General features: G+C 45.8%; 1 protein-coding gene across 1 annotated transcript; it reads right to left on the reverse strand.

The window, feature by feature from the left end:
• Window positions 1-9,913: 9,913 nt before the first annotated feature.
• Window positions 9,914-11,862, reverse strand: CCIN (calicin). Its single transcript, XM_006102694.1, has one exon. It carries the CDS (start codon window positions 11,750-11,752, stop codon window positions 9,986-9,988), a length of 1,767 nt encoding a protein of 588 aa, XP_006102756.1. The 5' UTR covers window positions 11,753-11,862; the 3' UTR covers window positions 9,914-9,985.
• Between the last annotated feature and the right edge of the window lie 4,054 nt (window positions 11,863-15,916).

Genomic DNA, 15,916 nt, shown 5'->3' on the forward strand with positions numbered 1-15,916 from the left:
CCAATCAGAGGACGGCAATTGCTCAAGAGCTACCCAATCAGCAGAAGGAGGGGCGGGCCCCCGAGGAAAACTCGTGACTTGAGTTGCTCGGGGGAGGGGAGTGGGGCGTGAGAGCTCCAAGCCCCGTGGGCTCTAGAAAGGCGGAAGTAGCGCTTGACTTAAAGCAGCCATTGAGACTTCACCGGCCTCGTCCCGACACCTCGGAGGGGACGCTAGTGCTGAACCCGGCGTGAGGTGAAGTCAGGACGGCGATGATACCAGACAGAACCTTCTGGAGCTGTTACATTCTGTAGCGATCACCTGGTTCATAGGAAACTGAGGCCTCTGTGTGGGAAGGGAGGCAGTGGTCCTGGCTCCTCCATAATGGCACTAGCCACAACGCTTATATGTACACACCTTTCCCAGCGACGGACTTGTTTTTGAAGTTCCGTCCGTGTTTTAAAGCAGGGACATGTTTATAACCTGGTTAATCTTGTCTACACCGTAGGAACGCTATAGAGGGGTTCCAGTTTGTCATGCTCATGTAGAGGAGGGAAGCTCATGCAGCAGCCTGCACTCCTCTACCACCACCCTAGAGGGGAAGAATCGAACACCAACAGAGGCCAAAGATGTCTCCGGAAGTAGTCGGCAAGGGACAAGAAGCTGGTTTTTAAAAATATACATGCGTTTTTTGTTTTTATTTAAAGGTAACAAAGCTATTTTATGCCAAGAAGCTAAATGACAGAGACTAGTCACGTGCCTCTCCTTGGGAAACCTGTGAGAGGTGAGATGGAGGGGAGGAGAGGCAGGGGGTGGTGTTGTGCTCTGGGAAGTGATTTGGCTCGATAATGGAAGAATCAGGTAAAGTACGTGCATTTACTAGTATGTAGTTGAAGAAAGTGTGGTGTAGTCAAATCGTGGAGGGCTTGAGTGCCCAGGTGAGGATTATTCCTGAATTGCAGAGGCTTCCAGGAGCCTTTTCAGGACTTGAAACAGGCAATGACTTGGTGAGAACCTTGTTTTGGAGCAGTGGTTCTCAACCTTGGCTGCACATTAGAATCACCTTGGAATCTTTTTAAAATCCTGATTTCTGGGCCTCATCCTCCGGAAATTCTGTTTCTTTGTTATGGGGTGGGGCCACAACATTAGTAACAAAGAAACAGAATTTCCGGAGAATGAGGCCCAGAAATGAGGATTTTAAAAAGATTCCCAGGTGATTCTAATGTGCAGCCAAGGTTGAGAACCACTGCTCTGGAGGAATCTCCTGGCTGTGAAAGAGGGCTCTGAATGCAGGAAGGGCAGTTAGGAAAGACACAGCTGCCATCATTCCGGAGGGAGATGGGGGAAGGGGGACAAGGATAATATTCTAGGGCAGGGAGCATCGGGCTCAGGTGGAAGGAAAATAATGGAGGTAATGTACACAGTGCTTGGTAAGTGATAGCATTTAGGAGGCAGAGAGAGGAGAGTTACAGATAACATTTACAGCTTGGAAACCCCTGGACAGAAATAGCCACAACAGAAAAAGGCAGATGAGTAGATGGAGCAGGAGATGAGAGAAAGGAAGAATTCAGTGTGGACATATTAAACCCAGGGACCTGTGGGATAGTCAGGAGACATTCAACAGGCGATTGGAAATCTAAGTCTGAAGTTGAGGAGAGAGGAGGTTTTGATTCCACCAATGGCGGGCAAAGTTGTTTAGGGCCGACTCTTCTGCTGAAAACAACTAGAAGAGCTGGGGGAAAAGGTTTTTAAAATCTCTCTGAAAGCATCAGAGGATGAACAAAGCAGTGAGGAATTATGGGCCCAAGTTCTAGGAGAGGAGGAAGCCAAGAACAGTGAGCCTACCATCTGGAGCCACTTTTCCTCTCAAGGTGATTGGTATTTCTAAAAGCAGAATCTGAACCCTAGTGGGTTTAACTCAGTGGAGGGAGCGCCCGCCTGGGTATGAAGGGTCCCGGGTTCGATTCTGCCCAAGGGCACATGCCTGGGTTGCAGGCTCAATCCCCAGTGTGGGGTGTGCAGGAAGCAGCCAATCAATGATTCTCTCTCATCATTGATGTTTCTATTTTTCTCTCCCTCTCCCTTCCTCTCTGAAATCAATCAATCAATCAATAAAATAAAAAGCAGAATCTGAGAAGCTGAGTAGATAATTCAATAAACAAGGCTGGGGAGAAAATAGTTGACCTACCAAGGAGGAGCCCTGATAAATATACCAGGCTTTTTGTTGGAACCCTGAAGGCTACTGCACACTAGGAATAAAGGTGAAAACAGACTAAAGCCCAACTTTAAGTGATATAGATCCTTGATTGAATTAAAGTGATTCAGGCTTTCTAGTGCCCTTAGCCTAGCACTGCCTGCCAAAAGCAAAGGTTAAATTCTCTCTGATAGGAAAAAATGTCATGCAAAAAATAACCAAGCATGTAAAGACAAAACATACTCAGAAACATTCTCAGGGATAGACATAGTAGAAAGCCCAGGGGATTCAGATAATGGAGTTACCAGGCCTAGACCTTAAAATCGCTATGATTAATGAGTTCAATTAAAAGCAAATGAGGATTTCAGCAGCTTGAAAATTTGAGAACTAAAATTTACAGTAGCTAATATTAAGAATTCAATGGATAAATTTTAATAATGGATTAGACATAGCTGAAAAGAGAATTAGTGAACCAGGAGGTAGAGCAGAAAAATATTCAGGTTGAAACACAGAATCAAAAGGCTGAAAAAAACACAGAAAAGAGCATTAAAAAAACACATATGGGCCCTAACCGGTTTGGCTCAGTGGATAGAGCGTCGGCCTGCGGACTCAAGGGTCCCAGGTTGGATTCCGGTCAAGGGCATGTACCTTCGTTGTGGGCATATCCCCAGTAGGGAGTGTGCAGGAGGCAGCTGATCGATGTTTCTCTCTCATCGATGTTTCTAACTCTCTATCCCTCTCTCTTCCTCTCTGTAAAAATTCAATAAAATATATTAAAAAAACACAACACATATGGGATATGAAGAATACAATTTATAAACATGTAATTTTAGCTAGGAGAGGAGAAAGAGAATGAAGCAATGTTAGGAGAGAAAATAGCTAAGAATTTCCCAAAATTGATGAAATAAATCAAGCTTAATATTTAAGAATCACCATAAATTCCAAGCAATATAAAACATACCTTCCCTAATGAATATTTAAGAAATCTGTATCTCTTATGCACTTTTAAATTGGCATCTAAATTTTTTCATAATAATTAGTTGCCAGGGATATAATTTCTAATATATTGTAAATATTAATCCTTTTAAATAAAACTGTTTCATTGCTCTTTTCAATGTATCCAATGGCTTCAAAAACAGTGATTTGATACTATCCATTTAAAAAATACATGACAACTTTTCATTAACCTTAAGAAATTTGAGATTCACTTTTTTTTTTAAAATATATTTTATTGATTTTTTTACAGAGAGGAAGGGAGAGGGATAGAGAGTTGGAAACATCGATGAGAGAGAAACATCGATCAGCTGCCTCCTGCACACCTCCCACTGGGGATGTGCCCGCAACCAAGGTACATGCCCTTGACCGGAATCGAACCTGGGACCCTTCAGTCCGCAGGCCGACGCTCTATCCACTGAGCCAAACTGGTCAGGGCTTGAGATTCACTTTTGCTCCATGAACATATACTACCATTTCAATACTTGCCCCCTAAGTTCTATCCTATTAGAATTTTGTGCTTGAAAGATGTATTGATCGTTATAATACAGTAGCATCAACAAAAATCACTGATATAAAATCCATGGGGAGAATGTGTATATTTCTAGGGCTGAAATTCATGAATTTCAAAAGCAATTCTGTTGGGGTTTATACTAGTATATAACCTTTTGAAATAACCAAGTACTGTCAAGTATAATTTATAGAATGCTATAATTAAAATGTTTATTTCAGTATGTGGAAAAAAAGACATCAATTTATACTTCTTTGTAACAAAAATATGTAACATAAATATAATTGACTTTTAAAAAATATCCCATGATCATAAGATTCTGAATGCTAAAATTTTTTTTTGGATTGACATCATTGTAATTATTAACAGTATAAGCAACAAAAATACACCCGAACACTTTGTAATTATTAAATATAAAAGGTAAAATTTGTCCTAACCGGTTTGGCTCAGTGGATAGAGTGTCAGCCTTCGGACTCAAGGGTCCCAGGTTCGATTCCAGTCAAGGGCATGTACCTTGGTTGCAGGCACATCCCCAGTGGGGAGTGTGCAGGAGGCAGCTGATCAATGTTTCTCTCTCATCGATGTTTCTAACTCTCTATCCCTCTCCCTTCCTCTCTGTAAAAAATCAATAAAATATATTAAAGGGAAAAAAAAGAACATGTATCCACAATTCTAAAAAAAAAAAAAAAGGTAAAATTTTATTAGAAATTCCTGTCTTAATGAGATAGGCTTGTATTATCTGTTGCTGTATAATAAATTATCTTGAACTTCGCATCTTAAAGTAACAGACATTTATTATTTCACACAGTTTCTGAAAGTCAGGAATCTGGAAGGGCTTAACTGGATGTTCCTCACTGTGGTTTTGATGTGCATTTCACTGATGACTAATGATATGGAGCATCTTTTTATAGGATTTTTGGTCATGTGTGTCTTGTCTCAGATCCTTTTTTTAAATTGTGGGGGGTTTTATTTTGCCTTTTATTGTTGAGTTGTAAGAGTTCTTTATATATTCTAATACAAGTACCTTGTCAGAAATGTGGTTTTCAAATATTTTCTCAATTTGTGTCATTTCACTTTAATAGTGTCCTTTGAAGAACAAAAGTTTTAAATTTGAATGATGGTTACTTATGTTTTTGGAATAATATCTAAGGAACTATTGCCTGTTTGAAATCATAAAGACTTACACCCGTGTGAGACAGATAAAAGTTTTCTAAAAATTCAAAATCAGAAATAAAATTGGGATCACTGAAAATTTTAAAGACATTATAAAGATCATAAGAGAATATATGTTAATGACTTTGAACATTTTATTGTTTTTTTTCTTTTTTAAATATATTTTATTGATTTTTTTACAGAGAGGAAGGGAGAGAGATAGAGGGCCAAAAACATCGATGAAAGAGAAACATCGATCAGCTGCCTTCTGCACACCCACCACTGGGGATGTGCCCGCAACCAAGGTACATGCCCTTGACCAGAATCGAACTTGGGACCTTTCAGTCCGCAGGCCGACGCTCTATCCACCGAGCCAAACCGGTTAGGGCAACTTTGAACATTTTAATGAAACAGAGAAATTCCTAGAAAAATACAACTTAAAAATAACAGGAGACATAGAATTGAAAACTCCTAAGAGTAGTAAAAACAATTTAATAAATTAAAATCTTCCTACAGCCCTTGCTGGTGTGGCTCAGTTGGTTGAAATGTTGTCCGGTACACCAAAAGGTGGTTTGATTCCTGGTCAGGGCACATACTCACATTGTGGGTTCGATTCCTGGTCGAGATGCGTGCCAGAGGCAACCAATCAATGTTTCTCTTTCACATCAATGTCTTTCTCCCTCCCTTCCTCCCTCCCTCCTTCCCTCCCTCCCTCTCTGAAATCAATTAAAAACAAAAACAAAACACCTTCCCACACACCCACAAAACCCTCCATTTGGTTTCATTAATGAAAATTCCAGTCTTTACAGCTTCTTCCAGAGAATGTTAAAAAGGAGGGTACACTCCTCAACTCATTTTATGGGAAGCATAATCTTGTCATAAAACTTAACAAAAACAATAAGAGAAAGGAAAATTATTGGCAAAAGGTTGTAAAACCCTGAGTGGGAGTGGAATGGAGTGAGCACATTCCTCCTGGCCTTTCCTAGTGCACACAGCAGTAAAACCTCGCCAGAATGCAGGAAGCAGAAGCTATTTGAGAACTTTGAAAAGTACATAGTGGCAGGTGAATTGGGGAAGAACCCCAAAACATGAAGCACTGAACTGGTAATGAGTTCACCATTTTTTTATCCTCCTGCCACTTGGCCTCAGACATGGGCAAGGTTATGAAAGCACATGGCAGAGTGGGCTAAGTAAAGCTCTAGCTTTCTGGCTGGAGAACTAAGAAGAGGAATCCCAGGGAACTGAATAAATAGTATAAGGGAGATCATAGAATAAATAACATAATATTATTTATAAACTCCTTTAGAACTTTACACCTTTACAACTTTAGGTTGATCTGGTCTTCATCAGCATATAAAAGACTTGGAGAACTGAATTTAGCGTCACCCAGGTCCCAGACTAGCCACTGGGTGGCGCACACATGGGACAGGTCAGAGCCCCATTGCAGTCTTTGAAAAGTGAAATGAAATTCTAACCACAGCTCACAAAAAGTCAGTTGGAACTAATGGCCTGAACCTAACTAGGTCAGTTGCATACTAATACAAAAATATCAACATTCTTCATAGGATTTTAACAAAGACCCAAAGTCTCATGTCATAATGTTCAAAATGTTTAAGATGCAATCTACAATTACTTGGCATATGAATAACCATATAAGGAAAATTTCCACTCACAAATAAAAAGACAACACATGTCAATACCAAGATGACTTATACTGTATATTGCAATTATCTGACAAAGACTTTAAAGCAGCCATTATTAAAAATGCTCTAACAAATAATTGCAAACACTCTTGGAACAAATGGAAAACTAGAAAGTTCCAGCAAAGAAATGGGAAATATGTTTTATGGAAATGTTAGAACTAGAAAATAAATAAATAATAACTGGATAGACCCCCCCCCCCCAGGAAAATGGATATGTCAGCTAAGCCTGGAGGGCTGGGGACTGGGGCAGCTGGGAGGAAGAGGAAGTGAGGGGGGGGGGGTGTTGGGAGGAGGAGAAGAAAGAAAAGGAGGAGAAAAGAAAAAGTGGGAAAACAAATAATAAAATAGAAGACTTAAAATCCAAATATATCAATAATTGCATTAAATGTAACTGTTTTAAACATACCAATAAAAAAATAGAGGTAGTTAGAATGAATAACAAAACATGAAACAATTATATTCTGCCTACAAGAAACTCATTTCAAATGTAATGCTATAGATAGGGTAAAAGTAAAAGAATGGAAACATTAATACCAGACAAAGTAGACTCAAAGCAAGGAAAATTATAAGGGATAAAGGCATATATTACATGATAATTAAACAATCAATTCACCAAGAACACATTACAATCCTAAATATATATGTAAGTAGCAACAATGACCTCAAAATACACGAAGCAAAAAGTGACAGAACTTAAGAGAGAAACACTCAAATTCACAATTATAGTTGGGGACTTTACCTCTCCTATGACAAAAATCTATATAACTAGCCCTGGCCAGGTAACTCAATGAGTTGGAAGAAAAGGAGGAAGGAAGGACTACATTGGTTAATATATCAAATTATAATTCCCCTCTGCTAAAGATTTATTTTAGCAAGCACCCCAGTGATTCTGCTGCAGGTGGGCATGGTCAATACTATCTGGTACAGCAAGGAAAAGAAATAATACTGAGAAAAGGACAAAAAGGACAGAGTCATCAGGCAATCTGGTGGCATGGTGAGAACAGAAGCCAGCCTGAGTGGGTTAGAGACTGATCTGGAGCCAGAGAGCATAGACAACCTTTAGGAAGCTCAACTGAGGAAAGAGCTCTAACAAATAGTTGGGGGGGGGGGGGGTTGGGAGGAGGAGAAGAAAGAAAAGGAGGGCAAATAGTAAAAGGTAGACCTCAGAGCTGAAGTGGCTTGTTGTCAGGATCAGAGAAACGAGAGTATTTATGGGATGGAGAGAAGAAATCAGGAAGGGGATGTAGAGAGGGAATTGAGGAGCCTGAGAAGTTGTTAGGGGACAGAATGAGGAGACAGGAGGGATCAACATCAAATTGTGGAAGGGCACCTCTTCCTCTGAGGCACAGAAAAGAAGCCAAAGCTCTGGAGAGATTGATGGTGGACATGGGATTGTTTATGGAGACCAGGTCATCAGAACTCTCTGGAGTTCTGGTGGCAGGATGAGAGATAAGTGGGGAGCCGTGGGGCCCCAGGACACCAGAGAGGGTTGGAGAATCAGCTGTGGGGAATGGCACCCAGAGTCAGTAAGAGGTGACTCCGTGGTCAGCTAAGCCGAGTGGGCTGGGGGCTGGGGCAGCTGGGCTTAGTTGCATGGATCTATAAGACCCCGTTCCTCTAGCTGGGGGTATGCAGTGAGGTGAGCAGAGGTGGGGGCTTCCCAGGATTGGAGAACGGAGAAATGTGGGACAAGTTCCAGGGGAGAGGGGGTCAGCAGTGAAGTCCAAGGTTCTGGCCTAGAAAGAGGACTCACTGAATGTGTGTGTGTGTGTGTGTGTGTGTGTGTGTGTGTGTGTGTGTGAATTGAGTGGCTAAGTAAATTCATAAATGAATGAGGTGAATGATTGAAAGAGGATTGTATATGGTGTTCAAGGACTTGGTCAGTTTCTTCTAAATTGTTGAGGATTATATGTAAGTAAATAAATGAATGAAGGGGAAACAGAGTTAGTTAGAATTGAAGGAAGCTCACCAAAGCTTTGAGGTAGGAAGTTTCAAAAAGCATTTTATGGAACCTAACTTAATATAAGGGCCAAGAACCTGGACCCTTGCCTCACTCCTTTACAGAAGCAGGAAGCAGACCGACAAATCTCAGAGGGAAGGTGGCGAAGGGTGGGTGGGTGAGGAAAGATTAACCAAAGAACTTACATGCATATACGCATAACTTATGGACACAGACAATAGTGTGGTGAAGGCCTGGTGGGGGCAGAAGTGTGGTGGAGGGGGTCAATGGGAGAAAAAGGGGGACTGTAATACTTTCAACAATAAAGATAATTTTTTAAAAGTCCTCCTGTAGCTCTTTTTAATATATGCCAGGGACTGTCCTAAGCATTTTGCATGTTGTAACTCATTTAAACTTCACATCATCCTGTGAAGCCGGCACTCTTATTATCTGTCTTATACAGATAAGGCAACTGAGGCAGAGAGGTGTTAAGTAACTTGCCCAGGATTACCCAGAAAAGTGATGGAACTGGTATTTGAACTAGCCCATCTGTTCCCAGAGACCGTAACCAACGACTATACCATCCTGTCTCTCTTAGCCTGTCATTTCGCCTCATCCCCAGGCTTTTCTCCAATAGATATATTTCTCTCTTCACCCTTTACTGACTTCTCTTCCGAGTCCCTCAGACCTCATATTTCTGGAGAAAGTTTTCAATGAACCTTGCTTACTGTAAATAATTGTAAGTAACCCCCAACTTTCCCTCAAATGATACCCAGACACACCATAACTTCATAGTAAAAAACCCTGCCTCCCCCTCCCTCATCTTCTACACTTCATCTTCCACCCCCAACCCATTGGCTATGCCCCATCCCTGAGCCAGGCCCATGTCACCTTCTTCCTCCCCAGCCCAGGGGGCTATTCTCCTTGATCTGGGATTGGACCTCCCCTGCCTTCCCGGGCAGACTCTAGGGAAGTGAGTGTTGGAGGAGTCTAAGACCTTCCAACTAAACAAATGCTTTACCTATCAGTCTATCACAGCGGTCGCCAACCTTTCGGACCTCATGGACCACCAGTGATCCGCAGACCACCAGTTGGCGACCACTGGTCTAGCAGATGCCTGCAAGTTGACCACAGGGTTATAGAACAGGGGGCTTTCCTGATATCATCTTGGCCAGTTCCCAGGAGATGTCTCAATCTCACCCACTAGCCTCAGGTTGGAAACCTCCAGTGACAAAGTGACCCTGAATTTCCACCCACTGGGAGCCAGTGCCCAGAACATGCCTCCATGCTACCCACCAGGGACTCCTTCTCAGCCTCAGCTTGGATCCCTCCAGTGACAGAGTGGTCCTGAATTTCTACCCCCTGGGAGCAGCCCTAACCCAGAATCTCCACCTTCAGGATGAACACAGACTGGAACACAAAGAAGGAACCAACAGGCCATCTTCCTTTCTTTCCCTCTCTCATTAAATTGCGAATAATAATGCATTTACTTATTCTCCCACTTAAAAAGTGGTTTAAATCCTTTGAAGAATCTTGCAAGGTAGCTTGGCTAGGCAGCAGGCAGGGCAGTCCAGTGCCTCTGGTGGGGGGGCCACGATCTTCCACTCGCCTGTCTTTTGGTCCAGCAAGTAGGCATTTGGGTTGATGGTGTAATCCTTCGTCTGGACGTCGCTGGCTGTGGTGATGCCCCCACATACAAAGACCTTGCTGTCTCCAATGGAGCAGATGGCATGGGACACATCCAAGGGACAGCAGTTTGGCAAGAGAGGCACTGTGGTGGTCGTCTTGTTGGCCTTTATCTTCTGCAGGTTGATTTCCACACTCTGCCGGTGGCTGTGCACACAGAGGTTGTTGTCTTGATCAAAAGAGAGCAGGGGCCGGTGGTTGAACTCAATGGGGAAGGTGATACACTGGACTACGTCCCCAGTGTTGGTGTCAAAGCAGTCCACCACCCCGACCCGAGAAATGTAGCCCTTCACCAAGCACCGCCCAGTGACAATGTACAGGTTCCGGTCACCCTTGGTGATCACGGCTGTGCCATCCATCGGAATGCTCATCTTTCCTGCCAGGTACCAGGCCTCCTTGCGCTCGTCATAGCGATAGATGTTAGAGACATACCGCCTTGGGGCAATGCTTCCACCCACTGAGTACACTGTCCCCCCGCAAGTCACCATGGTGTGGAAAACAAGCCCAATTGGGAGGTCGGGCAACTTGGTCCAGGAGTTGTCATCCATGTCATACCGCCAAGCTGTCTTCAGACCTGAGATCTGCTCGGTGGTGCCACCAGAGATGTAGATGTAGCGGCCAGCAGAGGTGGCGCTAAGTGCTGCTGCCCGGTAGGGCATCTCTGAGAGCTTCAACCACAGGTTCTCCTGTATGATATAGGCAAATACTCCATCATTGAACTTGCCCTGGGCCTTCTGGCCACCTAGGATGACCACCGAATCAAGCAGGGCCCCTTTCCGCTGGTAGCTCAGCAGGCTGCATGGCTTCTCCTGCTTGCGGTCCACGAGGACACTCTCAATCATGGTTGCGTGAGCTGAGCTGTTCTCCATTCCCATCAATTTGTTGGAGGCAAATGTCAGTGTCTTGTTGGAGACGGCGTTAAGATTGATGTACATGAAGAACTTCTTAAAGTACTTCTCCCGCTCATCCTTCCGAAAGTACACCCAATTGATGAGCGCGCTGAGAGCCTGGTCCTCGTTGAGCACGTGCAGGTTTTCATCTCGAAGCAGGCGGCCAAAGATGACCGGTGGACAGCGCATGAAGTGCATGGAGCCCTCAGGACTAACCCAGTAGTGGAAGTTGTCACGGATGCCGGAGTAGGCCAAGTCTGATACCTCTTTGAGCTCAAACAACTCGGCCAAGAAGAGGTAGTGCAAGCAGTTGGCACGACGGATGGACTTAATCAGAAAGTCACTGCAGTGGATTCGAAGGCGTGGTGTGTTGAAATACTGGGCCCCGCGAAGGAGCTCCTCCACATTCTGCTCTGAGATCACCACCTTGCCACTGTAGAAGTAGTCCAGGAGCTGCTCCACTGTGGTTGGACTCAGGTAGTTGGGGTCAATGGTGATAAAGAGCTCATTGGTGGTCTTCATGTCGTTGCTGGAGATGAGGCTCTTCACGAGTGGAGAGACAGCAGCCAGCACATTCTGATGCGCAAAGAAGACGTGGTGATCCACAGTCAGGGCCATGTCCCAGTACTCTTTCCGTTTCCTCTGTTTGTTCAGGTTCTGCAGCACAAAGCTGTTGTAGTTTTTCTCAGTGAATTCCAATTTCATGGTGCTTTCTTGCTGTCTGGGGCAGAAGAGCAGCAGCAGGTACTGGAGAACAGACTTTCTCAGGCCTTTGGGATTCAAATTGATGGTTGTTTGTGGAGCAGTTGATCAGGGAGGAGTGGGTGTGGGAGAGAGGATGATGTCATAGAGTGGATGAGGTCATCACAATGCAGGTCCCCTCTGAGGCCTTTCTCCCCTCTTACGGCTCCAACCTGCCAAGACCAAATACCCTTCTAGGACCTAGTGCCGAGGGCCCAGTGCTCAGAAGGAAACCAGGGCTGCAACTCCAACCTGGGACCTTCAAACCTCAATTTAAGGCTGCTTCTGGAATGTCAGAGCCACTTTGGATGGGGGTGGTGTAGGGAGGGATAAGGGAAGACGGGGGAAGGAAAAGGATTATTAGATCGTCTAGAACAGTGGTTCTCAACCTTCCTAATGCCGCAACCCTTTAATACAGTTCCTCATGTTGTGGTGACCCCCAACCATAAAATTATTTTCGTTGCTACTTCATAACTGTAATTTTGCTACTGTTATGAATCGTCATGTAAATATCTGATATGCAGGATGTATTTAGGTGACCCCTGTGAAAGGGGTCACGACCCACAGGTTGAGAACCGCTGGTCTAGAAGAATCCTCCCAGTGTACAGGAGGGAAACAGACCTAGAGAAGAGAGGGGATTGCCCAAGATTAATAGCGAGTTGGGAGCAGAGCAGGACCCAGAACCCATCCGCTGTAACTTAGGACTCTTTCCACTCTCCCAGGCGTCTCCTAACTACTCAGCTCTCCCCATCTCTGGTTCTTAGGCCTTGAAGTGTCTTTCTTGGGCAAGGCTCCTGGGCATCAGAGAAGAGAAGCTCTGACGTCTGTGGCTGGAGATGCCACTCCTTAAAATAGGGGAAGAGATGGAGGCCACTCACTGGATGCAGGAGTTGGCGGGGTACTGGGGAATGGGGGGGCCTCTGCAGCCCTGGTTATTCCAGTTCCACAGCAAACTGGGACATTCACCCCGCATTTCCCAGTCTCTAGTTGTAAACTGTTGGCCTCTGTAATGGGTCAGCTCTCTCCAAGTTGCCCATTCATGTGAGATGGGAATAATAGTACCTGCTTCAGAGTATTGACTTAAAATGAGAAACTCCTTTAAATGAGAATGTTAAGCACGGTGTTTGGCTTGTAGCAAACGTTCAATAAACGCTAGCCGTCATTATTTTATTAATATTGCATTAGTCCAGCCAAGCAGGGCATTCCTGGCTCCTTCCTGCATGAATACTGTTAGGAAGTCTGGAACGTGCCAGCCCTTAGGGCGGGCTCCCTGAGCCGCTTGTGGCCACACGGTGGGGCTGGAGGGTCATCTCCCGCCTGCGTGGGACCCAGTGGGAGGACGCTACCCGCTCTCAGTTACCCGAACGCGCCACCCTGCTGCACCCCTCTCCGCGGTGCGAGAGCCGTGGGGGTTCCCCTCTTCCGCTGGGCTGCCAGGCGCCTGCGTCCCCCAGGACAGAGGCGCAGGGCAGGTCCGTCTGCTCCGACCCCGGAATGGAAATGCCTGGGCCTCTTAGGCTCACCACACACAGACCTGTGTCCCCGTTACCGATGGGGCACCGGGCGCAGACAGGGTGTGCGGGACCGCGAGGCCAGAGAGGAGCCGTCTCAGATCGAGGCGTCCGCCCTCGACACCCCGCCCGGCGCGAGTGTTGAGCTGGGAACCCCCAAGGGCTGGTCCGGCGGGGCCCTCAGAAGGTTCCCTGACATGGATCCCTCCTTGGGATAGACGCTGCGGGCACTCCGGGAGCCCCACGCCGGCCCGGAGGCGGGGTGCCCAGCTGGTCGAGTCCGCGAGCAGCATTGCTGATGGCGCGGAGAGGACCTGGCTCGCCCCCGCCTCGGGTCTCCTCCAACCTGGGCGCGGAGCCCCACGCCTGGCCCTCCGCGCGCCCTTAGCGCCCCCACTGGGAAAACTCAGTGTCGCCTGGAGCCTGGGGAGCGTGAGCAGGCCAGCGCTTCCTTTCCCGCCCGGCGGAGTCAAATTCTCATTATTCGCGGGCTCTCCCGCATCCTTCCATTCCAGACCTGGCCTTCCCTTCATCTTGGCATTTGATACTTTGAAAATTACTGAAAAGGACCTACCTTTTCATGCCGGATGCGTTCACCCTGATCCTGGCGGGGACAGAGGCGCGCAGCCTCCTGAGATACCGGTCTGCACAAGGCTGGGCACTTGTGTTTTCCGACGGGAAGGCGGCTGAGGCTTCAGCCCCTCCACGGAGCGGCCTTAGATGAGCTCCATCTGGCTCCGTTCTCTCCCCGTAAGAATTACTGAGCTCGAATTGTTTCTCCAGCCCTGATCTCGCAAGACTTGGGCGGAGGGTGAGGCCTCTTGGTGTTAATGCCAAACACCTGCTCACTCCCCTTGGCCTCCAGGCCTGCCCTTCGGAGAGGGTGGCAGACCTCACCTGCTGGGGCATTTGTACCCAAGAGTAGGAGGTGGGAGGGGAGGGTCCTACTGCTTCACCCGCTGCTCTGCCCCGCATACCCTGCAGCCTTGGGGCCATTTGGGTGGAGGTGGTTGTACCCCTTTGCTTTTATTTCAGGCCCCCTGAGCACCAGGGCGGGCAGGTCTCCCATCAAACGCTTCCATCCATTTAACACCTTTCGTACCGCTCACGAGTTTTCTCGTGTTTCGCGTGCCATCTGTTAAGGACCGCTGACGAGTTTTCTCGTTTTTCACGCCCATGGAAAAAGGAGTGAATCTAGATACTTATGTAAATTTTGTTTGGTCCCTCTTCATAGAGGAAAATGTTTTACGCAGTACCATACGTTAAAAAAGTACTAGGAACTTTAATTGTTTAATTGTTTTTGTAAATAAAAATGTTATAATTATTGAAAAACGACACCTAAAGTGCATTATGATGATTTAAATAACGTGCAGTTTGCCCGAAAACGTGCGGTCCCTGGCGTATGTCTTAGAGATTTCTAGGCGGTACGAAAGGTGTTTAATTAAGAAAGCCGGGCCTAGGAACGTGTCATGGAGACCGTATTCCATGTTCCAGACGTTGTACAGCTGGACAAACTGGGCCCAGAGAGGACGAGGACCTTGATCAACTCAGACTGCACAGCGCTGGGCTTGGAGCCAGGGTTCCTGACTCCTTCTGCTGCCCTCTGGTTACAATGGAGACCTGGAATCTGGCTTCTCGTCCGCTTTTATTGAACTTGTGGGAGTTGTCATCTTTAAGAAATCCAATAAAAGGCATGAAATGACTGCCCATCTGCTCAGTCAGCTTTTTTGCCTGGCTTTTCTTCACTCTGGGAAGCTCCTCTGGTCAGCTTTTTCCTTACTCCAGCCAGCTGAGGACGGGCCCAAAGGGGCTGGCTGCGTGCCAGCGTCCACGCCTGGTTTTAGATGTGTATGTACTGGGTGGAGGGTGTTTCTTAGGAAGTTCAATAACTGGTCAGTGAATCCGTTGCTCGTGATGGTTGCCTAGGGGTGGCCTGAAAAGGACCTCAGCCCAGGGCCTTCCATCCTTCCTTAGCTTCCTGCCCAGCTCAGCATTTTCTGTTCATGACGACTCCCTAGAGGAGGGGACCCTAATATTTTAACTTTCTGGGACCATCAGTTGATATATCAATTTGTTGGGAAGCCCTGAAGAAAATGAGGTGCATGTTTTAAAGATACACAGATCTGACCTGGAAATAGGATACTCAGGAACAGTCTTTCAGTATCTCTACCTCTTTTGTACTTTTAACAACTGGCTTTTTCACTTCTTTATTCCATATTTCCAACGCATAATTTGGCTTGCGTATAACTTTAGCTGGCCATGGCCCTAATTCGAACTCATGGCATCCTTATTTTTTTTCAGTTCCACTGGTAAATTCTCTCATATTTCTTACCAAATTCCTGGTCCATGACCAGTTCAGGGATTGACTACTTTGGGATCACATGTCCACTCCAGTCCAGTCAGCTGTGTGATGGTAGGTCACATGGTTCACACCATGGCAGCCTAAGGAGACAATCTACAGGGGAGAGGTTAGAAATATTCAGAAGCTTGAATTACAGGAACTCAGAGTTATGGATTACCTTAGTCATCGATTCAGAATCGGGCATGAATCACAGGGAGGAAATTTTTACACAAAAGAAAAAGATTTTATTTTTGTCTTAGTCAGTATCCCTGGGTG

Source organism: Myotis lucifugus, unplaced genomic scaffold, assembly GCF_000147115.1.
Source record: "Myotis lucifugus unplaced genomic scaffold, Myoluc2.0 scaffold_424, whole genome shotgun sequence".
NCBI lineage: Eukaryota > Metazoa > Chordata > Mammalia > Chiroptera > Vespertilionidae > Myotis > Myotis lucifugus.